Source organism: Loa loa (assembly GCF_000183805.2).
Source record: "Loa loa unplaced genomic scaffold supercont3.3, whole genome shotgun sequence".
Taxonomy (NCBI): domain Eukaryota; kingdom Metazoa; phylum Nematoda; class Chromadorea; order Rhabditida; family Onchocercidae; genus Loa; species Loa loa.
This window is the reverse complement of record NW_018108183.1, coordinates 623,583-649,133: the sequence shown is the minus strand read 5'-3', so window position 1 is coordinate 649,133 and position 25,551 is coordinate 623,583. Positions and strand designations below refer to the sequence as shown.

Here is a 25,551-nt window from a genome sequence, read left to right as displayed (position 1 = left end):
TTACTTTGTAGTAATTGATTCTATGAATATTTTTGAGTTTTTATCATTTGAAAATTGCAGAAAAAGCGATTTTTGTATGTTTGTTTCCCTTCCAATTGTTGGTTTACAGATGTTTCCATACGTTTTCCTGTATTGTTCATCAATGTAACAGTTTATGCTTAAATGTGAGAAGTGATTCATTTAGCTGACATATCTTATCAAATTAGATTTCAATTATCAAAAATGATCTTGTCTTCCTTTCAAATATTTCCCATCATTTCATTTCACTAGCTCCTTCCTAATTCTTCTGTTCCGCTTATTCCATCAGTCAAATGCTTTTTATTAATTTGAATCATTCAGAAATTTCGAAAGGAATTCAACAGATTTATAATTTATCAGCAGTTAATGAAGAAGACGAATAGTTTCCGTCTATTCTTCCTGAAATTTTCCGGACAAGTGCTTTATTACATTTCAAACTAACCTAACTTGCTCTCATATATCGAGATTAATGAAAGCTCCACATATCAATGAGGGGAGAAGCAATGATTTAAACGAAATTTCAAAAGGTTCAGCTTAGTGAGTGATGCTAAGAAATATCAGTTAAGAATTAGCCGATATGGAACTTGCATTAGTTGAGAGAGTAAAGCAAAAAAGGCAGAGAGTACCAGTAAAAAAAAAAAAAAAACATCGATTTCTTCCTCTATCACTCATTTTGTTGGTGAAATTGAAAAAGGAAGGAGGATATCAGCAATTTTCAAGAACTCTCTTAGTCAACAAAATTTTGTTTATCACATTTATTTCCTTTTTCTCATATAATTTCCCTCTTCAAATTTCTGAATACCTGCCATCCGTATTGTCTCCTTGGATTTGAAGGTAAATATTCAAAGTGGTAGACTGATTAGAGTTTATGATAAACAAGTAACTGGTATTAGCTTCCATTAAGTCAGTATCAGTTATTACTAATTATCATTGCTTTATTACAGGTATTGGTTTCTTTTTGATTATTGCAACATTTCATTATTTTACTTATTTGATGAAACAACTAACTGTAAAGGTACATATTCTTAGCTATCTGATTATTATCAAAAATTGACAATTACTGATTAACTCTTTCAGCGATGATTAATACTAACATTACAGCAACGGGATTGTCGTATTATCTTTCAGAAATCTTGATTAAAGGCCTTAAATTGATCACATACGGAGCAACATATATCAAGGACAGTTTTTTACTGGAAGTCTTGATTTGTTTCGGTGATTGAAAGCATTTTTTGAACTATGAACTCCTCTCCCTCCCTCTTTCCTCCTGATTGTTAGAAATAATTCTCGAGTTTTTTTGTTGAGATTTAGTGTTAAATCGAAACCAAGTTTCAGCAAAAGTCTCCAAACAGTATGTTATTTATTGACACGACTATTAATTGGAATCCAATGACCAATTGTGCGTCATAAGTCTCATACTGCTATTAGTACAATGGTCAGAATCCTTCTCATACTGCTATTAGTACAATGGTCGGAATCCTTCAAATGAGATGCTGTCAAGAACTCGGAAATCAATAAATTGTTATTGGATGATCTAAAACTAAGCTTTCATCTTACTCTTTCTTTTCCTTTTGTTTATACACAGTGACATTAACAGACTGATACTTATAGAAATAATGTATTACCCTCACACCTGCTGCTCTTCTATTGTTGTTAGGTTGACCCGACCCGACTTAACCCAACCTGACCTTTGCTTGTTGTCAATTGCTGTGGAAGAGTTACTGGTCTCTGCTACAAAATGCTTTTAGAATCGCCCTGTTCCTGTTTTTGTTGAAGGAAAAGAATCGTTGAACATGAATTTTGTCAAAATCATCGATCTTTTTTCATTTGAAAGTCAACATTTCAGTTTTGAGTCTAATTTCTGATCAACCATGTTGTTGGAGTATTGTCACTTTGTCATTTTCATATAATGATACTATTGATATAACTAGCTTCTGCTGCTGCTACCATTGATTTGATCTGATCTGATTCTAATCTTTTTCAGCTCATATCAATTCTATCCTTATTAAAACTTACCCGAAGTAAATAGCTAAACAGGAGATGATCAGAAATGTAAAAAAAAAACCACCCAATTCTCTCAAATTAACTTTTTAAAGTAATCAATATCTGTGTAAAGTTATCATCTCATCTTTTCCAACACTCTCTTCATTTCTACCCATTTCTACAATGTTATTCATTCCTGTTTCCTCCTTCTTTTGTTAATCATATTGGCGCAAATGTTTTCATTTCAATTTACGCCGCTAACATCTGGCAGCTTTGCCACAATCTGTTTGTCGATTTTAGATTTGCCAGAATGTCATTAGCACTGGTATTAATGATCAGATGCTGTCTGTTTCGAAAGATATTCGATCAAAGCTGCAATTATTTGAGCACTAAAATTGTATCGAGCCATTATCAATGCTTTCCACATATCATTATCATTGCTCTATGCATTACTTTCATTATCACTATCACTAGTTATACTGCTCTACGTTCTATTTGATGTAGCAAATGTCATCATTTCATAGGTTGTTAGCAGTATCATTTGACCTCTTTGATGATTAATACTGTTTTTATCATTTTTCTATCATGACAATCAGAACTGCTTTGAAATCTCAAAACTAAATCACGATATTATCTCACTTATTACCCTCATTCCATCTCTTCTTTTACATTCGAACTGTTATTTAAGTATTCGAATTGTTTTCTCTTCAAAATTTTCAGAATCAAATTTATAGCATTTCATTCAGGAATGCTATTATCATTGTTATGGCTACCTGTACTTCCTATGGCATCCTCATCACCGTTTCAGTGTTATTCATGTGGTGTCTTCTTGAGTGCTCCAACAGCAACCTGTAAAGGTGAACCAAAGAAAATAAATTGTACTGGTAGTGGAATCCGGAATGGTTGCATCTCAGTCACTGCATTAAACACGGTTTGTTCCTCTGATATTCCGGTTATGATGTATTTGTATATTCTATGGGAGTTTTGTAGCAAGACCTCTTGAATTTTCAGTATGTGGATGCTAAACCAAGGATATCATAATGGCAATAAAACTTTCCTTTAAAAAGCGTCAGTCATTTCTATGCTCAGAAGAAAAGCCTCAAAATTATTTCCATCTTTTGAGCAGTAGACTAAATGACAAATTTTCGATGGTTTTTCAAGATAGGATGACAATCGATAGTTTTTCAAAATAAATTTTTAAGTTTGGAGGGTACCATAGAAGAAGGAAGAAAGATTTGAAAAGATAGATTACAATTACCTTTATTATTAGTTCACTCAATACATTCCTTTCTTTTTATCCTTACATTCTTAATTATTAATTTGTTACTGGAAAATTTTTCTAAAAGTTGAAATTGATCATTAATAGCTTATTGTTGATGTTTTTGTAATTTAAATGTTTTGGTAAATTTGAAACTTTTTTATAAATTAAAGCCTTCGATATTTCGATATTTTGATATATTTTGATAGCAATCCTTTTCTGTCACAGACAATTTGAAAATTCGGAACGAATAAACCGTAATTTTTCAATTTCTATCACAATGCAAGATTTTTTTGTACATTTCATTATTTCAAAAAAAAAAGTTTATATTTCAGGATGGTTCATATTACGTTGAAAAGCGATGTGCAGATTCTGAGGAAAGAAAGCTCAATGATGGTGAATGTGTGAATATGAACGTCTGGAAGTAAATTCTTTTAATTATTGATAGTATAGCTTTCAAGTACATGAAATGCTGATAAAAGATATAACTCTAGAGACAATGAATATGAAATATGGAAATGATGATATAGCAATCAATGTTGTCATTTGATTTCACTTTATTTTATTATTTCAAAATTTTTTTTTAGGTTGAAAGAGATGAGGAAGTGCTTCTGTGCTAAAGAACTGTGCAACGGCGGTTCCGCAGTTACTGCCGCCATTCATCTATCCATTTTAAATTTATTCTTGGGATTCCTCATAATTTGTTTACTAAATAAATCAATAACATAATTGTGTTTAGCACTTTCATTAACTTTCAAAAAAAAAGCGAAAGATGGGAGAATAAATTGGGATAAAAGAGTGGGTAGGTTGAGGTGCCGGGTAAATTGTAATGACTAGGTTGAAACTGTAAGTAGATTGTAATGGGTAGGTTACGACTACCAATAAATTTTAATGATAGATTGAACCCATCAGAAATAATTTCTACCCTTTTCATGAAATTTCATTCAGATGTTTGAATATTTATAGCTTTCATACATTGATGTCACAACCGTGGTGGTAATCACAGTGAGAGAGTTGTGACAGTGACATGATTTACCGAATAATGCGACAATAATGAACATACGATTGAATTGTGTTCTTATGTCCAGTAAGGATCAATTTTGGAGATTGTCATGCATTGGTATATCCAGTTCAACAAGTACACTAATGGTCATCTTCTGATAGTTGTGTAAATTAACCAAGGGATAATACGGTTTTCTAGTTGCTCACTTCAACTCTATAGCTTCATACTCAATTAGAAATGAATATCAGATTTAATTAATCGAAACAGGCATCGCTGATCACAATCTGTGGCACAAAGCTTTTAAATTATTGGTTTGATAAAAATTATTTCAGCTAAATTATTGATTTTGAAAAGGAAAAAGGAAAAACCATGAAGTAATTGAAGTTTGAAACGAATTGAAATCTCTACGTAATGTCAAAGTGACAGTACTTTAAACAGGCCATAAAATTTAAAAAGATTTGACAATGAAAATTTTTTTCTTTTTTCCCCATTTTCTTATCTTCTTCTGACTTCCCAAAATTTTCAGAGAACAAAAGAAGAGTTTGATGTTTTTCTGAAATAGCCTTAATTTAATCATTGATTGATAAGGCATTTTTCTCTTAGCAATAATAAAAACTATCAATTCTTTTTATGAAATTGAGCGCAATTCAAGAAAGCAGAAAGAAACGATTCTTACAGACCAATTAACTTCAGCATAAAATAGTCCTGCAATTGATTATTTCCAAAGGGATTTTATTTTCAACCAAAAAATAAGATTGTCTTTGCCAAATTGGAGAAAAATCTACTCGCGTGATAAGTTTGCTTAATTAATTATTTCTACTCCTTCCTCAATTTTTCATAATGTGTCACCAAATATGATACTGTCAACGAGGATTTATAATGGAAACGAGCGACACTATTCACACTATAATGTCATCTTCCAATGCACAATTCTGTCTTCATTACTGTTATGGTGATAACTCTTTTTGACACAAAATAGTTGACAATGGCAACTTCCTAATTTTTTTTATTCATTATGAAGGCTTAGCAAGGAAGTCTCCAACATGCCTTCAGGAATATGCTATTTTATGTTTTTTTTTTTTGAAAACCACCATAAAGTTGCATAATTTACAATTCATTATATGATTTTAGCCAGAGTTTTTTAGATTGATGTTTATGTGATTAAATGAGTTATAGTAAAAGGAAAGATAAAACCACCGGAGGAAGGTGACGAAATTATGATAAGAGATTCTGTAGAAGTTGTCATCAAACTTTATGGAGAATTAGTTCAATTAACACTTTCTGTTTATTACTTCCTCAAAGATGTGAAATTAATCGACTATCTGTTCTTAAAAATTTAAATACTGCAGAATTTTTTAGCAGTTTGCGTTTGGATGGGAATTTAAAATATCCTTTTGAAATTTTCGGAGGAAAAGTTGAATATTTCATCATATTTTTTACCAAAGATTTATCATATAGCTATTCGATTGATGCACAATCACCATTTCGGATAAGATTTTAGATCCAATGAATTAACTAATTATAGTATTTAGCAATGCTGCTTCTATCAATGGACGATTTGAAATCTTGACAATCTTGTGACAGTATTGAATGAGCCCATTTGTAGCAATATACTGGTCCTCTGTCATCGATATGAGAAAGGAAAAATAGAAGGCATCAATGGTTATTACAATAAACCGGTTCGTAACAAACAGTTAAATAATGCATAACTTGTATCAATTAATTATATAAAAATTACAAATATCCTATGAAAGATATCACAATAGAGATGTAAATTATCCCTCCTGTTCTAATTTTCATAATAATTATTCTATCATATTCAGTTACTAATTAATTCCTTTTTGCTCCAATAAAAGTACTAACTTTGTCGTTGTTTGATCATTTAGAAAGGATGGAATATTATTTATCTAATGGATTTAAGATTTCAACTCTGCTAACACCTCAACTAAACTGCAGTACTAAACACATAAAAACACACACACACACATACACACACACACATATATATATACACACACATGCACACACACACACTTATCAATGTTTTATTAGAGAGAAACTTCCAGGAAATATACCGTCTTTGTCACCCAAAATACCAAAAAAGATGTTGCTGTATTTTTTCTTTTAAAAATTATATCTTAATTTGGTCAATCTACTATATTCTCGTTAATTTGAAATGACCATTTAAAGAGAAAGAGAAAAAGAAAAAGTGGAAAATATTGATAAGTAAAAGAGAGACAAACTATTAATGAAATGTTTTTTTTTCCTCCCGAATCCTTACCATACATACTTCAGGAAAATTGTCAATAAAATTAAAAGAAAAAAGAGAAGATGGAGAAGGACAAAAGTCTAAAAGTGACAAACATTGTCATTATAGAACTTATGACTTCTCCGGACTCATTTTCAGGAAGAAATCTTTCCTGATTGGTCAGAACAGTTGGTCATAACTAAAATGAACAGCAATATATGGTTGAATAGAAAAATGCTAAGAAATAATTTATAAATAATACAGTTTTTTCAAAATGCAAACAAAATTTAAAGAATTTCTCTAATAACAAACCTTTCAAAAACAATAAATTATTGAAAAAATTTTTTTTACTAATTTTTTGAGCAAATTTTTGACAAAATTTCTTCCGTTGACAATTTTTAGAAAGTAAAAGAATTTTGGCTAAATTAAATTTCGAAAAATGTTTTGCCTTGCATCTGATTAGCATCAAAATTCCATTTTCCAACTTATCAATTAAGCAAATTGAATAAACTTCAATTTACTCACACACAAATTACTTCATTTGCTCTTAGTCCCAAAGTCTAAATGAAAATATGAAAGAAAGAACAATTTCAACTTTTTGCAGTTTTTATTTAACTTTAAAAATTTCCAGCATGAATTCAATTTTGATAAAACATCTGATAAAATGATAAAATGTATAAAATGATAAAATTTGTAACAGAAATCAACTTGGCTCCTTTCATTTCATGTTGCACTAATCTTCTAATTCCTCTTCCCAATTCATTGCCCTTAAAAAGAGTTCCAAGTTATCGACTGGGGATAGAACTGGGGATAAAAAATTTCCGCATCAGAATTGATTTCACAAGGATGATGATCCTGATAACATCAGTGACAATTTCAGTAATAGCTATGCATTGCATTTGCTTTTCCAATATTTACAATAATCTCTATTTGTTTGATTTCTTTGCTCCATCTCCTTATGACCTCAAAATGAAGATCTTATGCTTTTCATATATTAGCATCGACCGCTCATCCTGTAAACCCATAATATTTAAACTTATTAGATTACTTAACATTGGTACTTCTCTGCATCATACCAGAAATGCTTAATAGCATATTTAGAAAAGCTTTTCAAATATTTGTGGGAATTGGACGATTTAGTTAGGATTCATCTTTCACTATTTCCCTCCCATTCATTTAAATTATTTGCGCTCTTTACTAAAGATATGAAAGTAATCCATGCAATATGCAATTATGAATGATATACCCGTATAATATTCAATGATATTATTTAGTCTCAAACTCTCTTTCTCTACGATTCAAACCTTAAAAAGAAATACTCTTTTAGTTGGATTTGTAAAAGAAACAGTTTTTTCAGAAATAAGTTATAGAAAGCAACTCCTGAAAATGATAAACATCTTGTAACGATTCAGATCTTAAATATGATAATGAAGAGTTTCATTAACTAAAAGAGTTAATGCACCTTGGCAGGTATTATTACTGAGTGAAGAACCATCGATGATCATTTCATTTTCAACAAACATCCTGCTCCTGTTGCTTAAATGAAGGAAAAATGTCAAGAAAAAAAAGAATTGATTTAAATTGTTTTTAAGTTATCAAAAAGATTATTTGAATGATAATACTGCTTTGGGATTAAATGCAAAATATTTTTAAAAAGTATAAAAGGGACCGAAAATCAATGCTAACACATGAATGTATTGAAAATAATGCTAATAAAGAGCTATAAGGAGTGATAGTCATGAATAATATGACGTCTGGATAAGACAGAGAATTCCGGAAATGAATATGCCAGATGAATTGAGGAATGGCAAAGGAACATATTCATCCTTGCAATTCATCATTTCTATATTCTTCTTCAAATAAAAAATTACGATCATTCAATTAGTGAAGACATTTTGTCTTTCAGAAGTATAACTGACTAAAATCTGTTTTGACGCACTTTTTCTTTTTTAAAGAAAGGAACTCGTAAAATGCTTGAATATATCAAATCTTTATGAAGCCCCATATTCTTAGTGGTAAATGTCTATCTATCTATGTGAATTAATACCGGAAAATTAGTAAAATTCATTAGTAAATTTGAAAACATAAAACTCATCAATATTTTATTAAGCAAATCAACAAGCTCGTATCATCCAGTATATTTCACTAGCACTTTCACTTTTTATTTCAAGTAATGTGAATAAACATTATGTGAATATAGTATGCATCATTTTGTGAGTTTTTTAAAGTGTTTCAAAAGCACTCCCGCCGTAAGACGCAATAAGGATTCTCGGACTGCCAGCTATAAATTATTACAAACTTTCGGATAAGACAGACTAGAAAAACTTCGGATTTCTAAATACAGTAAAACAGGACTTTTCAATATGAATATAAGATAGCATGTATATAAAGTACAATTATTTGCATCAATTAACTTAATGTGCTGTGGAAATTTATATTAAGATCTTAACCCTCTACATCATGCAAATGCATTGACCTCAAAAATCAATCTCAGATATACAGCGTACTCATATATATGACTGAGTGAAATATAAAAATCCACCCGCACTTAATGAATTCCAGATTTCTTGATTCGTGATTTTCGAAAAATTCAAATTAAGATATGCGACAATTTTCATCACATAATTTGATTACAATTTTATTGGAATTATTAAAGGTACTCTTAGAAGAAGCGCCTATATAAATGCTTACCAAACATTAAAGAATTTCAAAATATTCTTATATGGAGTTTTGAAATCCAATCATCCTGTAAGTGGAATTATGCTTTGGAGTGTAGACAATAAGCTGACAGAATAACTTCCTGATTTTTCGAAATCTCGGTTTTTTTTAATGCATTTCGATTTAGATTCAGACTACTTTATTTCACTAAAGAAAAACCATTTAACTTCAGTGAACAAAAAAGACAATATACTTCGCAGAGTTCAGTTGTGCATAACAATACACAACTAAATTTTTCAATCTATTTCCCCAGTTGCAAATTTTGAAGTCATCTGATAAACTATTATATGCACCAGTATAATATCGCACGCAACGTAACACACAAAGTACAATCTTTCATAACGATCACAAAGAAACTGCTTAACAAAATAAACATCAAGCAAAAGGTAATTTTGACAAAAAAACTTGAGCCCATTTTAAAATGGTAGTTTTACTGGTAAAAAGAAATAATATCAAATCCCTGTTATTATTCAAGCCCTAAAACGATTTTTGATGAAAGAAACTAATACACTTCTATCACTCCAATTTGCCACATAAGTCTAAGAGTTATAAACGAAAATGTTTTTCATCAAATATTATAGCTGTGAAGATGATAAGTTCACGAATCATACAAAATACAAATCATACAAAAATCATACAAAAATTAGCTTTCCTTAGCTCACAGAAATACTTCACAGTGCAAGCCAGAACATTAGCTGATCACAGAGGTAAGTTAGATAAATAATATGTCACACGAGTTTAATCCACATTTTATAAATTTTATACATGAGATTTATTTCAACAGAATAGGCTTTATCTCAGTAACATAAAGATGACTAGAGACAACGGTGGAGCAGAGAAGTCAAACTGGACATAGAAATGTATCGTTAAGGGAGAAATTATAGTGAATATTTTTAAATAGAAGCGATTCAAAGAATACTAAAAAAAATTAACAGATAACAGAGTATGGAAATCTCGGGGGAGAATTTAGTCTTTGGACGGAAACTTCATATCCAATAAAGTAATTCTCTCAAGTGTTCTATAAGACTAAATTTCGTAAGCATAAAACTGAACACCTTCACACAAACAAAAGGCTCCTTACAAGAGGAAGGAAACCTAAGATTAAAGCTCAGTAAGTTAGGACTTTATCAAAAAAGTAAAGCTGAAAAGTGAAAAATAAGGTTGAGAAGTGAGAAAATGATCACCCGATCCGACGAGGTTTATGAAGTGAATTCATGCAGGAATCTTGAATAATTGGAATGTGCTCCGTAGATATGGGCAGTGACAGCTCACTGGGTGCAAGTGATAACCAATCATGCAAACCACGAGACAGTGCGAGACGCTGCTTTAAATTGTGATGAATCGTATACATTTGGGTCGTTTCAAAATGTGTGAGAAGCATCAAAATCTGAAATATTTTTCTTCAGTTTCTGCCATTTCTATGTTCTTATAAGAAATGAACATTTTGAAATTTAGTTCAAATAAAAATTGAAATTCAGGAGAAACAGAAGGATTACGAGAAAGTGAACCTGACGATGCATTGGCGGTATTACATCTAATGAAGTAAGACTCGCACGTGTAGACAGTACATTAGCTGACTGCGAGCAATCACAATAAACCTGAACAAGTTGTATTCAACAAGTTGTATTGTATTCAAAATAACTGAGTTAAATACTTATAAATCATAAGTGAATTTAAATGGGCGAAATATCTGAAACGAAAATTTCGAATTATGACTCTAATAAATAAGTGTTACATGTAAAAAATGACGGTGATGATGATTTTCGACCATCAATATATGTCCGCCAAAGTCCTTTGATACGTAACGAGTGATTGTACCATCTAAGCACTGAAGGCTATTCATTTAAAATTTTTAGATGTAGCAATAAGTAAGTTATCCACAGTAAAAAAGGAATAGTGAAAAGTCATGAATTTATTTCATTTGATATGGACTAAAGTGGAGAATAAAGTGGCTTAGGATAAGATAGTGACACGATAATAAAAACTCGCATAAATAATTATCCATAAGTCATTGCTTTAAGAAAAAAAACTTTCATGACACTTCTTTTCGTTAATAACTTATAAGCTGCAAAACAAAAAATATATGAAAAGATACGCACAAATAAGAAAAAATAAACAATTTATTGGAAAACAGTGCTTTACATAACTTACCGGCGCTTTCTGGCCCTCTTTTAAACACATTTCAATCATCGAATGTGCAATAACTGATGATGAAAACCAGTAAGCTTCCATCATTACCATTTTTGCACTGAAAACATGACCTTGAAAAATTGTGCCCTATTGAATGTAGCATTTAAATGTGCATGACATAATTTACAAAATATATCTGATGATTAAATTCATTAATACGGAGCATTCTTTGGATTTATTATATCTTTTAGCCTTTTTTTTATTACTGTCTACAACGTAAGTTCATTTACTATACAACCAGTTTTTTTTCAGTCTTTTTCAGCAGTCGCTAAGATGTAGAATAACTTTGCAAGGATTTAAATTTCTTCTGAATTTTTTTAAAGTACCTATGAAGAGCAACAACAGTTTCAATTGAAACTGGATCCGACATGTTACTGAAGGATATAGCAAGTACAGTGTACAAAGCTGGACCATTTAAAAAAACATCCTTAGTACTTGCGAATGCTATACTGCGGCGGAATGACCTGTAAAGAAAATACAACAAAGTTTTTCAAAATAACAAACCGTTTAAAATTGAATCAAATGCTTACGACATGATGATGGTCATCCAGCATTAAACAACGTTAGTACTTGTGTAGTGTAAATGTTTGCCAGACATGTACCCACTCCCAGAAGAAAAAATGTCAGTGCATAAATTTTTTCACACCCACTGATTCGATCTGCATCGATTCCTAACATCATTTTACATAAATGGAAAGTTTAGAAAGAAAAAAAAATTAGGAGAAAGATTAAGAAACTGCGCAAAAAATACATGAATTAACTTTCGATAGTTCCCCACCATCAAAAATGAATTAGAAAGGAAAATTCTGTAAAATTTACCTTACGATAAGTTCACCTATTTGCGTATTGGAAGGACTATTTTTATGAAGCAACACCATTATATCACTATCACATCGATTACGAGATCCCTTCTGATAAACAGTTATGGCCAATTCCGTGGGTTCCTCGATTTGAAGTTGGAAACCTCTACAAAGTTTGGAAACGTTTAATTAGAAATATCTGAATCCGAAAGAACAAAAGCGCAACTCTCTTGTATCTTAATAATGAGGAACTACACAGAAATATAAACCGATTTGATTATGACTCTAGGAAATGAAGTCGAGGAAACAAAAAAGAACCTAAAGACGAAAAGAAATACCAGAGATCAAGTTACTTACAAAATGTTTTCTTTACCCCAGAATTGTGGTATCGAACAGTCAACCCGAAGTTCTTTCCAACCTTGTGCTGACCGTACCTTAGCCACTTCGACCTAAAATGGCACTTCGTTTCGTACGTACACATAATGCTAAAATAGTACTTCGTTTTTTTTTTTTAAAATAGTACTTTCGTACGTACACTGAAATATACTGATTCACTTCCACAGTGAACATTTTAGAACGATACCAATGTATTATCAGATCGGATAATGACAGCCAAGAGATAAAATATTCATATCTAGATGGTTTTGGACTTAAAGGCTGCCTTTAACACTAACAGAATCAAATCGTTGCATGAAATCTACGAAAGGCATCCAGAATGCTCCTGCTTCCGGACCATCTGGTAACAATATCCGACGGCTTGATTCGTCCCAACCTGACCAAGTATCACACCAAGGCCCATTCCAGGTAAATGAACCCCATGGATTTCGTAAGCGAACAACCCTAAAATATATACGAATCTATGTAACCTATATATACGAATTTTTATAGCATATTTGTGCAGCTTGTTGTCTTATTCAAAATCCCAATTTCCGGAAAAGGCAACATAAAGGACATGCCTTTGATTGTTATATTCCTTAACATCCAACAAAGAATATGCATGTCGTATTTGCAAGCCTACACGTTTAAATTCGACTTCATCCACATAACGCTTTCCGCTACCACAGCTGCAACCCATAATGAAACCTGCTTCCCTGAAAATAGCTGTGTCAATGTTGCGAAAAAAAGTAAAAAAAAGTTAGCAAAATCTAATTACGAAAAGCATTCACTAATACTTTGAATGTTGGCATCGGATCTTAGTGGTGATGCTTTATTGGTTACAGAGAATTTTACACATCTCGATCATCATTCTTATATTATCTCATCCTTCCTTTTCACTCGCTGAGCTATGCAAATTTCAGGACCTTCAGACATAATATCGGTTAAAATGCTATTCTATACATTTTCTAGTACACTGTTTAACAAAATGATGTTAATCTATGTCTGTTAAACATTTAATTACCTCATGCTGAGAAGATGGGCCCAAGTAAGATCATAGTCCGCACAGTTTTCAAGATCGAGAAATGTACATGGTGCACCAGTAAGTATTGCAAGACCTTCCAGTGTACGTCCAGCAGGTAACTTTGCATAACAGCCAAGTATTTTTGCGAGTGCTTTCTCGATTAAGGGGACCCAAAGCTGTAAAAGAAAGATACAAACATATTTTTCAGTTTCAGTCTATAATATCATCACACTACTCGCATCAAATTAAAAAGGTTTAGTTATCTAAAGTTCACCCTGATTGACATATTTCATTTCAATTCCTCGATACTTAAACACTTATTAAATTTAAGTCTGCACTTTAATTTCAATTCCTTCTAGAAAATAGTAAAATAAGAATCTTAATTTTCGTACAAAAAACTGAACGATCTAATTCAGAAAAAACCTGATTGCGTCGTCCAACAGCAAAAGCAAGTCCATGAGTTTGAGAATGGCACGGAAGAAAATCATCAACTAGGACTACCTGCCAGTGGCCGTCAACACAGAGACTGGAATTTAATATTCAAAATTTAACTACTGAATTCGAAGTGTTGGAATTTTAAATAGAAAATGCTATAAGTAGTGAAATATGTCAACAAAAAAGGAAAGATATGATTTACCGAATTTGATAGACTCCCCATGGATTATAAATTTTTGTAAGAAAAATTTGATCTAGAATATCTGGTCTTTCAGCGATAACCGCCAGAGCTGATAAAAACCAGCAATTACCCAAGCAACCTGCAAACGAAAACAAAGCGTTCAGAAATTTATTAATAATTTTGATTTGTTTTATAGAAATATTTTGAGAAATGAGACCTGAAAAACCTCAGAAAACTCCAAAAATAAAAGGAGACTTTAAAAACAAAATACAAATTACACTTAACATAAATTAAACATTGCAAAATTTCAACAAGGGAAAAAAATATTGGCAGAAGAACCAAAATTAGTTTATGTGAAGTTTATGTAATTAGTTTGTGTGAAGTTTATGTAACTAGTTTATGTTTATGTAATTAATGTTGGAATTAATTAGTTTAATTAGTTTATATATATAATATATCGTGCAAGAACGTAAACTAATTTCGAAGAACATATGATTAAATGTCAGAAACCGCAAATCCAAAAAAAGAAAAACCTTGTTCGATATCCGATGGCTTAGGATCTAAAAACACAGACCATCTGTAACGTTTGCCATCCTTCGTGTATATATCTTGTGGTCGGAGCCAGATAAAATCACTCGCATTCAATTTTTTACCATCTAATCTTCCATCAATAATAAAATTACCAATGGATTTTTTCGAATGAGGGAAACTGTCGTCAATAAATGGCATGTTATTTTCTCTGCAAAACATGATTTTGAAATTATTTTGTTGATGAAAAAAAGTCATTAGTTGTTGATTATACCAAAAAAAAAAAAGAAAGAAAAGATGCTATGTTGTCGGCTTTCAACATAATACCACAGCAAGCCTTTCATGGACTTACATAATTTGGAAACAGATTATGAAAATGAGGTACTTGCAGAATCTAACAATCCGGTCAAACTCGGATACAGCTTCTTTCTCATCATTCTGCAGCAATTGAAATGATGATGTTGAGATGGCTTGACATGGCACCATCGAAGGTTGCAGCTGAATTATTAACAATGAATAAATCCGTTGAAACTGAGAAATACTTTTTGGTGCAATTGCCAACAATTAGTCGCAATTATCTACAAGACTTTATGGAATCATCAATACTGATTGTTTCGATCTTCAGTATGCTGGCCTTTATGGTAATATGATATTTGCGCAAATAGCTGCGAAAACTACCTAAAAAATCTCAAATTTCTTGTTGAAATCAAATGCTGCACTTCTACCTGTGTTGGTGATGGAGGACATGACGTAAGATTACGAGAAGATAAAGATCGTGATAAGCCGAAGATAGCAGGCAATGTTTTAATATCACTTAACGCTGAATCAATTGCACTCAAAGCACCGGTTAATGAGATTCCTGAAATTAAAATCTGAAATTAATGTCAATTATTTATTCGCCAATTATTCCGTCAATTATATGTCAATTATTCCGAAGTTTCGAAGTGAACGCAGAATGGAATTTAATAATTACTGAATTCCGTTACACTTCTATGAATCCATCCGGAAGAATAATGGAAAAACTCACTTGGCCATTTAATCTGTCCACGTTGAGGACGCAAAATGGAACTGCTCGATGGAACTGGATTCTGTGATCCACAGGAAACACAAAAAAGAGATGCATGGTCATTGAGAAGAGTACAATATTTACACGACCAAGCACCATACATTTTCTCTGCCACACTACGTCTATATATCTATATATACCGTCATTCAATACATCGCCTGCAATAATTTTTTTTTTTCCAGTGGGAAACTTTTCCTCTACAATGTACCAGCAAGATATGTATTAACCTTTCTCTCTCTCCCTTATTTCAAAAGGACGCTATGTGATAGCCTCTGAGTCACGTAAGTGTCACGTGGTGGAGCGAATGGGCAATAAAACATTTGTAGATGTACAAACGGAAAACATGTAAATCACTGATAATATAAAACGGAAATGGAAGACACTTAACGGAGAGGATGGGACTTAGAATTCTCAAATTGACGTTTGCATGTCCTCAGGTCCGCTCATAAGCATTCAAAAATCATTCGAACCATAACACTTCATTGAATGGACGCATTCCGCAACACATTGTACCAACCTCCGTTTCAGGTAAGATTGGAAGGACAAAGCGGAACGGAATGGTTCGACTAATAAAGCTGGCAACAAGAAGTCACAACCGAAACTACCAGATAGATGCATACACCAGTGGGATGTTGTAGTGCTCGATAACTACCGGGATGAAAAGATGAAATGCTGGAAAGAAGAAAAAGATTGAAAGAATGGGTGCTGCATGTTGAATAATGAGATATCATAACGATCTGATTCATTTTACCACAAGGTAATGAAGTCGATAATGAAATGAATGTATGGCTTTGGTAAGCAAAGTCAAATATAAGGCCCCATCGATCAGAGATGATAAGCACGAAGAAATTTGATAATTTGATAAAAGTCAGGAAGGTACGCCAACTCTACTTTCATACTAAGCCATTCAATTTCTTGCTCGTAAAAAAAATATCCAGAAGTCTCAGGTTCATGTCATCTCGATAAACCACCACGTTAACTTCTCTTTCGTTTTTGTAGGGTCCTACTTCTTTTTTGTCATATCTTATACCATCTTAATCGTTAATTAGCGAAAATTTGCATATTTCTCATCCACACTTTTTTTTTTGGAGACTCTTAAGATGATGTGATGAAAAGAGGAGAGAGTGCTTCTGAAAAACCAGAAATTTACATATGGCATCAGTCGCTGAAATTGTGTGTATTTTCAGGATGGAATTATGAAGGTATATGATATAAAGTAAGGCAAAAATTTGCATGAATTAGAAAAGACCTTACAAATAGCATGAAAACAGTTCTCTCCGAAACAATTCACTTTCCTCTTGCTTGGTAGCCGGTTGTCTCGATCACTAGTCTCTCGAGGTAAATTATATGTTTCAATTCGGGACAAAGGATTCGGGATTCTAACAGGTGTTGACACTTCCCTAATGTTTGGTATTTGCCGAGAATCTATTAGCGGAGATTTCAAAAAATTTTACTGGGGATGCTTCACCATTTTATCAACACTTCAACTCAGTCTTATAGTTTCTTGCCAAAGTTATGAGTGAAATTTGGAATTTCGAAGTCGAATAATAGGAAAGTTCGAAAAACTGCAATAATTTGGCAAATGTATTGATGTGTTTAGAATTTAAATTTAAATTGAAAAGGAATTTTAAGTAAGCCATACTGCAATTTCACATGATTCCCGTAGAAGCCAAAATCATCCTAGAAGCATCAACGCCTACCCGAAAAAAATTGTCAAAATTTTTTATATTAAACAAACATCTTGACTAGTTCCAATGGGTTAGTTTCTAATAAAGTTTTAATATATTTGACCGGTCAGTTTGTTTGTTTGTTTGGGTCTTTCGAAAGGTAAAACAAAGAGTTTTCCACTTAGTTATGATTGTGAGCTTGACGAAAGGTATTATGCTGGTTCAAGTAATCACCCAATCTAAATTTTTATATTTAAAATGAGATTGAAATGGCAGAACCAAGCAAAACTTCATTAAATGTTTAGAATATTTGTCGTTCGGTATCTTACAACAATTATATTGCTGACAACAAAAGGATCAGAATGGTTAGTTTTGCTGAGCAATTTTTCGAAACTTTCTACAAACAATAAATGGCATGAGAGAGGATATGTCCTTATTAGTGACTTTTCGGCCCTCTGGAAAATGTGACACAATAGTAGACCTTTTGCATAGATGAAAAATAAATAAATGAATTTTCAGAGAAATGATTATTCCATATTTTAGAGTGACTCGGAAAAAACGTTGAAGCTGTTCCGAACTTGGATTTCAAGGAATCAGAAGGTACTCTGACCGAATCTCTCCTAATAATAACAATAATGATAGGCATAAGTGTGATGTTTTGATGAAAATACAACTACCAGTTAATTTTTGAGTTTCGACAACATTATTCGGCATTTTGTCATTAGCATTTTACATCTCCAAGAAGAAAGAAATTTATTTCCACTGATTAGCTTCTGCATGTTTGGAATGCCTTTTATGGAAAAATTGATTTATCTTCAGCTACTGAAGATTCGAACACTGGAACAACAACGGAATCATTAACAACGGAATCAATTAATTCAAACAATCTGGAAACAATGGATTCAGTTACTGGTGATGGCAAAGATGGTGCCGAACACATGGAACAATCAACGATTGCAAGTGCCGGTGCTGAAATTGGTGACGGTGGAAAGCAACGTTTCAACAAGGATCTAAAAGATGTTGGTAGTATCAATAAGCGGCTATCAAAATTTCATCTTTTCCCGGTTCTCAAATGTATTTGCTCGGGAAGTTAGTTGCGACTTGCGTAATTTCTTCGGGAAGTTAGTTGTGATTTGGCCAATCTTAGTTCGTGTATTCCGTAATTAAAATTAATTAAAACCAGCTTTTATCATCTCTTTATTGACTACGCACAAACTTTTAATCTTTCACACAGAAAATTCGCTCTGAAGATTGCTGGAAACTTGGAGAAATGGCTTTCCTCCTAATAGATGAAATAAAACAAAGAGAAATTTAAACTGCGATTAAAATTATTTTAAAAGCTGAATTGGTTGTCTTGAGTGATTCTTTCTGAAATATGCAGGCAAATGCAAAATATTTGGCACGACTTGTTGAGGAAATGGAAGACTTGAGAACATTGCCAAACACCTTCCATCTTAGGCATGCCGTTCGTCTCGTCAATGAAGGTACATCATTTCACCATTGCAGATGAATGGTATCAAGCTTTTTGGCCGAAAGGTTGCTGTAATTCATTTGAATTTACATTCAGATCTAATTATCGGTTAATCATTACATTCTGAAAATTCAATAGTACAGAGATCGCCAAAATTCGTGAGATTGTGGGACAAGTGGTAGAAGTTGACGACGACGGAACGGAACCATCACCAATACCAGAAACACCAGCACCAGGAACAGATCAGGAAGCTACCATGGTTAAGTTATCAACCACAACAAGGGGGGAGAAGGTTTTTCTGCAAGAGAAAATATTCGTCCCAGTAAATGAATATCCCAATGTTAGTTTTCTTTCAGTATCTATGAAAGAGTAACATCGTATTGAGATATAAAATGTAGTGTATATTTTAACAAAAAACGAAACTTAAGATAGTAATTTTTGACTTCTGAACATGCAAAATGTGAATTCCTAAATCATTGAAATTCTAAAATTTTGAATCTGAGATACTATCTAATTATCTACTACCAAACTATCTAATTGTTTTATCTTCGCAGTATAATTTTGTTGGACGTATTCTTGGTCCACGTGGGATGACTGCAAAACAGCTTGAAGAAGAATCTGGCTGCCGTATCATGATTCGTGGACGTGGATCAACTCGCGAGGTTAATTTTTTCTTTATGTCAATTTTCTATAAACTCAGTAAGTTGTCCTTTCAAGTTCTTCAAAATACAAACATTGAACCAAAATCGAAAAAATACAGTAACATTTGAAAAGTGAGAATGAAGTAAAAGTAATTTGAGGGTGGCTCACATCGTCAAAATATCCACAACGATCACTTAAAGGAAGAGTTGCATGTGTTAGTCCAATGTGAAGATTTCGAAGAAGTAGCAAAGGAAAAGATGAAACGAGCTGTTGAATGTATCCGTCACATGCTCATTCCTCCAGTAGGTTACTTCTCCTCCTTTAATGCCAAATATGTTTGTTTCTAAATTTACCCGGCAAACGGGTAGCTTCCAGATAATCGAGTTATTTGTTAGAATTCAATTGAGACATGCTTTTAAAATGATTGCATCTACAAGATTTTTCTTATCGATGCGCTCAAGAACATGACAATTATTGAAATTTCTGGGAGCAACACAAAATATACCTCAACTTTTCATATTTTTTTTAGCCAGAAGGTGAGGATGAGTTGAAACGTAAACAGCTAATGGAATTATCGATCATCAATGGGACTTATCGACCAACTATTGCGTCGCGAATAGCACTTCGTAATTGTTTTTGCATTATTGATTGCTCATTAATTTTATGCATACCGTAGATCACTTTAAGCCAACGTAGAAGAACAAATTTATTTTAACTAACTTTACTTTAAGTCAATACGAACAACACTAACTGCAAATATGATAAGGTTGTAGAAAGAGTCTAACTTGTAATCGTACTGCATTACTTTATTTCATTTTCAAATTTTTAACTACACGGAAATAGCTATTAAGTAAGGCCACAGCCTTAAATTCAGGTAATCGTCCGCTACAAGCACCGTTCAATTTCGGTCATATTAGGACAGAAAATGTAATCCGTAAAGTGAACAATTTCCCGATGTTTGCAAATGGCGGCAGCATTGAGGTTGACAAACCAAAAATCGTTTTTATTGTTGATCCTTCATAAGACTGATGCTTAATCAAATAATCACTTCAGTGGCTAAGTGGATGTGCAAGACATTAGTAAGGTGTCAAAAAAACCGTCGTGATACTTTTCTAAACTACAAAAAAAGTTTCACGCCAAGTGAAATGGTTTTATCTCTTTTAGAAAAAAACTTTATATATAGTTACACCTAGTCATTCTCTTAAAATTAATACTTTCCCCAGTTAATCGTTTATTTTAATGTTGTAAATCTTTAAACAAATATCAATTAAAACTGATCATATTTCAGGACAGACGTGCCACATTCTATGATCCCAGGTAGGGCTATTGCAATTTTTTATTATTTACATTCTCAAATTGGATTTAAATTAATAGGCATAATTTAATCAAATCCTTTTCCATTGTTTAAAATTCAAGCTGAACTTTTCCGATATCTTTTTCTTTTGATAGGAGAAAATGAGAAAGTGAGATTGGTAACATTTTGGAAAAGGGTCGTTGAGATTGCTTTTAGTGTTTTAGTGTTGACAAGAAACTATTTTTAGATAATTTAAGTGAAAAATTTGCTTTGTTTTTGGTGACACTTTTTGGAATAAGCCTATTTTTCAATTTGACATTTCCTCTCCACCTACAAGTTATACAAATTAATTTTCCTTCACAAAAATTCGCACATTAATCAATGGGACATTATCCATCGATTGTGAAGGAAGAGTGGGAAAAAAACATGAAAATGCAAAAATTCCCACTCATTTTACGCCAGATAAATTAATCATTCCTTTTAATGAACAGAACGGGCATAAACTTTCCATACCGCAACGCGCAACATTATCCGTATAATGCATATACGGTAAATACACGTCAGGCGCTTGCATCATTGGGATTCGATATGGATGCTTTTGAAGTTACTGATTACTATGGTAAACGAATGAACCGAGCATCCGTGAGGTAAGTTGTACTAACATACAATTAAAGCTGAAAACTATTAGCCGAAGAAGTTGCTCCCATTATTTAAAGTAAGTATTGAGAATTAAAACCCTGCCCACTGCGGGAGATTTTTGGAGCTATACAAAATGATTAAATAAATCCTCAATAATGTAGCATTCCTGGTAGCCAAGCAGCTACAGCAACGACAGCAGCTGCTGCTGCGCAATATTCTCAGCATTATGGATTTGGTGCGCCGCTTATGGATCCGTTCACTATGCAGTACATGTGGAATCCAGCAATTAGTTCACCGATGTTCGGTGTCTTCGACAATTCTTCCAACGCTTTGGCCAGAGAATACTACAATCAAGTAATGGCTGGGTAAGCTTTTTTTTTCTTAGCACTATTTTACAGGCTTGATTGTCTTATATGACTCTTCAAGGTATTATTTTGGGAAAAAGTGAAATCCTGCAGTCAGTTTCTTGCTCGTTAAAGAGAGAGGGACTGTCAGGCCTAGATGTAACTAATCTATTTGCTCACCGACTAAACCTATTTTTGTCAAATTTTAGTTCCCTTGCTCCATATGAATCTCTTAGGTCGTTCCCTCAGAGGGGAAGGAAAGCGGGAAAAAAGGAGATTAGCAATCAATAAATTACCTTCGCGAAAGATAACAGATTAAATTCATCCCTCCCTGAATTTTCCAATTCTTTGAGAAATTTTTTTTTTTTGACTCTCAGATTTGCACCAACAATTAACGGCGAAGGAGCGTCGTTTGGTGACGGAATAGTGCAATCATCTAACGCTCCGCCTGTAAACTTGCAACAGTACATCACGGCTGCAGCATTGCTTAATGGAACGCCAAACTTTCGTAATGATGGATCTGGCGATGGACCCAGTGGCTATCATTGAATACTGAAAGAGTTCAGGACAGAGGAAGTAAAACATGATTTCATTCACGTATAACTTTTATGGGATTTAATTTTATCATCACTTATGTTTGAATTGCCTCCCGTTAATCCAAATGAATAACAAGACCATTCCCTTCTCCTTCATGTGACATTTTTTGATGATATTTTGGGTCGTCGTGGAAAAATTCCTTTGCCATTTGGATATGTTGAAGAAAATAGATAATTTAGTTTAACGAAATATATGATTTTGGAAAATTTGCACATATTGGTTAACGAGCAGACTTCTGGGAAGTGTTGCTCGAGACAATCACTATTTCATTTGATATCTCACCCTAATCAATCCCATTTTCTGATTATCCTACTTCTCCTTCTTTTTTTTCGACTGATTCATTTCGAGGAAGAAAAGTTGAAATATTGGCTGATGAATTCGTGGGTCACCTTGTTACCATTCCTTAAATTTCGATATGAAATATTTTTTTCTTTTTTTTTTTTTGTTGCGATAATGGGAGAAATTTTGCTTTTGTCAAACTGAGCAAAACTTACTTTTCTTGATATTATATTATATTATTCGGGTATTAATTTTTAACTTGCAAAAAAAGAATGGTTGTATGATAAGTAGGCTATTTCAATTGTTTTCAACTGCATTCTTTACTTATCCTCTTTGAATTTCACTTAAAAATTACCGAAAAAGTTCACCTCTTATTCTATCCATACTATTTTCGTCAAAACAAAAGGAAAAAAACTAAATTTTAGGTATTTAATGCTAAGTAAATACCATTTGTTAATTATATTAAGCATATATTACCTTTGATAAGTAAGTCGTAGAACAGCCTCTAGTAACAATATTCATTGCATTCGTTTGCTGATTAATTGAAATTAAATGATATTTGCATGTATTTGCTTCATAACTGAAATTAAATGATATATGAAGGAAGATAAAATGATTACTGATTACGTTTTGCATTATCACAGAGTATCTAGGCGCATTTCACTAATCTTTGATATGGGATTGAAAACAACTAGCCAATGAATAGGTTTAGACAGATGCATTCAGGCATACAAATAATCACTGAGATTAATTTCGGTCATTATGACAGTAAGTAGTCTGGTTACAGTTCAGGTTTAAATAGATTTACATCATTTTCATCATTTCAGTACAACTCTTCTATTCTTATATTAATAGCACGTAACAAGCAAAACATGTTGTTCTGATGCATCTGACGAGTTGCAGCAGTTAATAGCGCCTGTTGCAAATGATTACAAAAATTGAGAGTGCAAACTATAGTAATATTAGAGAATGAAAATGTTTTATCCTTATGTCGAGGAACATTTGGGTTTCTCGAGAATCACTTCCTACTTTATTGCTACAGCAATGAAATATGTTACATTACGAAGTGATTCTCGGATCTCTTCTCTTCCAGAAGTGTCTCTTACCATCTATCACGTGTGATTCTCGAGGAATGCTTCATTCATCGGGTTAATTTGACTAATCCTTAACAAGAAATACTTGATTCATATACTTTAGTTAAAAATTTAAATAACGTATACGAAATGTTTGTAATCATATTTTATGAAATTAGTGTATTTAAATCTTTCCTGTCTAATTTCATGAAATTCGAATGTGTGATTTCTTTACTTACCTAATTTATGGAAGCTTTTAATTAACCAAGTATGAAGAGAAATGAGAAGAGGAAAAAGATCATTAATCTATCAGACTTGTAATAGGTTTTATGATATATCAAATCTGTTGTTGGGATAACTGATCTTTTTGCACTTTTATTTATCACCTTTTCATCCTCCAAAAACATTCTCTTACTTTTTCAGCATCTTCCTCAAAATTCTTCACTTTTTAATTCGGCATTAAATTACAAATATTCGGCTGGTCGAATAATATCCCTTCCACATATTTCTGCTAATCTCTCGTCGACCTGTTTTGTTTTTCCGATCGACCGAGTAAGCTAAGTGTGCTCTTTCCGGTTTTAGTGCATTTCGCAGCATTGAATGCAATGTTTGTTAGAAAATTTTTATGCTTATTTCTGCCTTTGCTTTCGAAAATTTCCGTTCTGTGGTAAAGTTACTAATCGTTACGGAGATTTCTCCGGCATTATATATGAATTTCAAGTTTCCGGTCTTCCTCATTCTTCCCGTCCTTCTATTACGTTTTAAAATCATTCTGATATAAATTCAATTATGTTTCTTTTTTTTCGTTAAGTTTCTACATTAATTTTCTTTAAGTTTTATTAATTAAATAATAGGTCTTATCGAGATCTTTTTGTTTATAAAATTTTAAAATTTTTCGGGCGATATGAAAATTAATAAATATTAGTTTAAAATGCATTGCTTAATTTTGAAAGTTTTCTTACGGAATGGAAAGTGTCAGTGCTTTTACTTAAGGAGTCTTTTAAGTTCCAGCAATTGAAACCCTTTTCTTACCTATACTCATCGCATTTAGTAACTCTGATTGGGAATAATTGATCGCAGAGTCTAAAGAAAAGAATTACAGGTTATTATTTCAGAAAGAATTGAATTACAATTTTAAAAGGAATTAAAATAAACTCAAAAGTCATGCTCTAATGATACTTCTTGGTTTTCGGGAATTCTGAGATGAATATTTTGACATTTTCATGGGCATATATTTGTCCACATCATATCTCTTACAAAGATGCCTTTTTAAAATCAAATTTTATTTGTAAATTCTTCCCACTTTGCAAAAGAACACCGAAATATTGTTATCATTGGTTCAATTTTATCGAAACTTTTTATTTATTAATTTCTTTTAAATTTCTCATTTCAAAATTGTATTTTTCTCTATCAAAATTGAAAAGTCAGTTTAATAATAGCATTCTTTTATGAAAAATACTTTTAAATTATTTTCGATTATTTCGAGTTTTTGGAATCTGAATTGTACTCATATCGAAGTAATGAAAAAAGTAATAATTGTGATGTAGCAATCAATCATTTTAATCCTAAAAAAGTCCTCATTTAGTTGCTTGAAGTTTCATATTTAATAAATTTCGAGGAATTTTTGACATTTTTTAATGAAATAATTGGCCAAACCTTAACTTCTTCTCTCATTAAGTAATTAAGAAATGAGTATATTTTGTATGGAGGATGAATGT

General features: G+C 32.3%; 5 protein-coding genes across 5 annotated transcripts; 4 read left to right on the top strand and 1 right to left on the bottom strand.

Moving 5' to 3' along the window:
- Positions 1 to 2,749: 2,749 nt before the first annotated feature.
- Positions 2,750 to 3,687, top strand: LOAG_01158 (hypothetical protein; the record flags this gene model as incomplete). Its single annotated transcript, XM_003136698.1, has 2 exons — positions 2,750 to 2,932; positions 3,595 to 3,687. The coding sequence occupies 2 exons, from the start codon at positions 2,750 to 2,752 to the stop codon at positions 3,685 to 3,687; spliced, it is 276 nt and encodes a 91-aa protein (XP_003136746.1).
- Positions 3,688 to 10,259: 6,572 nt separating this feature from the next.
- Positions 10,260 to 15,991, bottom strand: LOAG_01157 (calpain D). The gene is made up of 16 exons (XM_020445662.1): positions 15,789 to 15,991; positions 15,487 to 15,620; positions 15,147 to 15,259; positions 14,767 to 14,972; positions 14,255 to 14,372; positions 14,041 to 14,143; positions 13,618 to 13,793; positions 13,175 to 13,309; positions 12,893 to 13,058; positions 12,576 to 12,667; positions 12,238 to 12,384; positions 11,745 to 11,882; positions 11,380 to 11,476; positions 10,964 to 11,056; positions 10,737 to 10,826; positions 10,260 to 10,615 (listed from the first exon to the last, which is right to left on the bottom strand). Exons 1-16 carry the CDS (start codon positions 15,928 to 15,930, stop codon positions 10,409 to 10,411), a joined length of 2,157 nt encoding a protein of 718 aa, XP_020303902.1. The 5' UTR covers positions 15,931 to 15,991; the 3' UTR covers positions 10,260 to 10,408.
- Positions 15,992 to 18,869: 2,878 nt separating this feature from the next.
- On the top strand, positions 18,870 to 20,630 carry LOAG_16437 (hypothetical protein; the record flags this gene model as incomplete). Its single annotated transcript, XM_020449090.1, has 6 exons — positions 18,870 to 18,978; positions 19,109 to 19,305; positions 19,520 to 19,627; positions 19,766 to 19,909; positions 20,137 to 20,233; positions 20,482 to 20,630. 6 exons carry the CDS (start codon positions 18,870 to 18,872, stop codon positions 20,628 to 20,630), a joined length of 804 nt encoding a protein of 267 aa, XP_020307463.1.
- A 754-nt stretch (positions 20,631 to 21,384) lies between these two features.
- Positions 21,385 to 22,433, top strand: LOAG_16436 (hypothetical protein; the record flags this gene model as incomplete). Its single annotated transcript, XM_020449089.1, has 3 exons — positions 21,385 to 21,548; positions 21,702 to 21,905; positions 22,262 to 22,433. The coding sequence occupies 3 exons, from the start codon at positions 21,385 to 21,387 to the stop codon at positions 22,431 to 22,433; spliced, it is 540 nt and encodes a 179-aa protein (XP_020307462.1).
- A 1,296-nt stretch (positions 22,434 to 23,729) lies between these two features.
- On the top strand, positions 23,730 to 24,971 carry LOAG_01155 (hypothetical protein; the record flags this gene model as incomplete). Its single annotated transcript, XM_003136695.1, has 3 exons — positions 23,730 to 23,876; positions 24,257 to 24,385; positions 24,936 to 24,971. 3 exons carry the CDS (start codon positions 23,730 to 23,732, stop codon positions 24,969 to 24,971), a joined length of 312 nt encoding a protein of 103 aa, XP_003136743.1.
- Positions 24,972 to 25,551: the final 580 nt, after the last annotated feature.

Excerpts from the sequence above, each read along its gene's own strand:
- LOAG_01157 (XM_020445662.1), bottom strand. The coding sequence starts at position 15,930 with ATGTATGGTGCTTGGTCGTGTAAATATTGTACTCTTCTCAATGACCAT. Across the intron at positions 10,827-10,963 it reads ATCACCGTCATTTTTTACAT|GTTTATTGTGATTGCTCGCA; the intron begins GTAACACTTATT and ends CAACTTGTTCAG. Across the intron at positions 10,616-10,736 it reads TACCGCCAATGCATCGTCAG|ATTTTGATGCTTCTCACACA; the intron begins GTTCACTTTCTC and ends AAAATATTTCAG.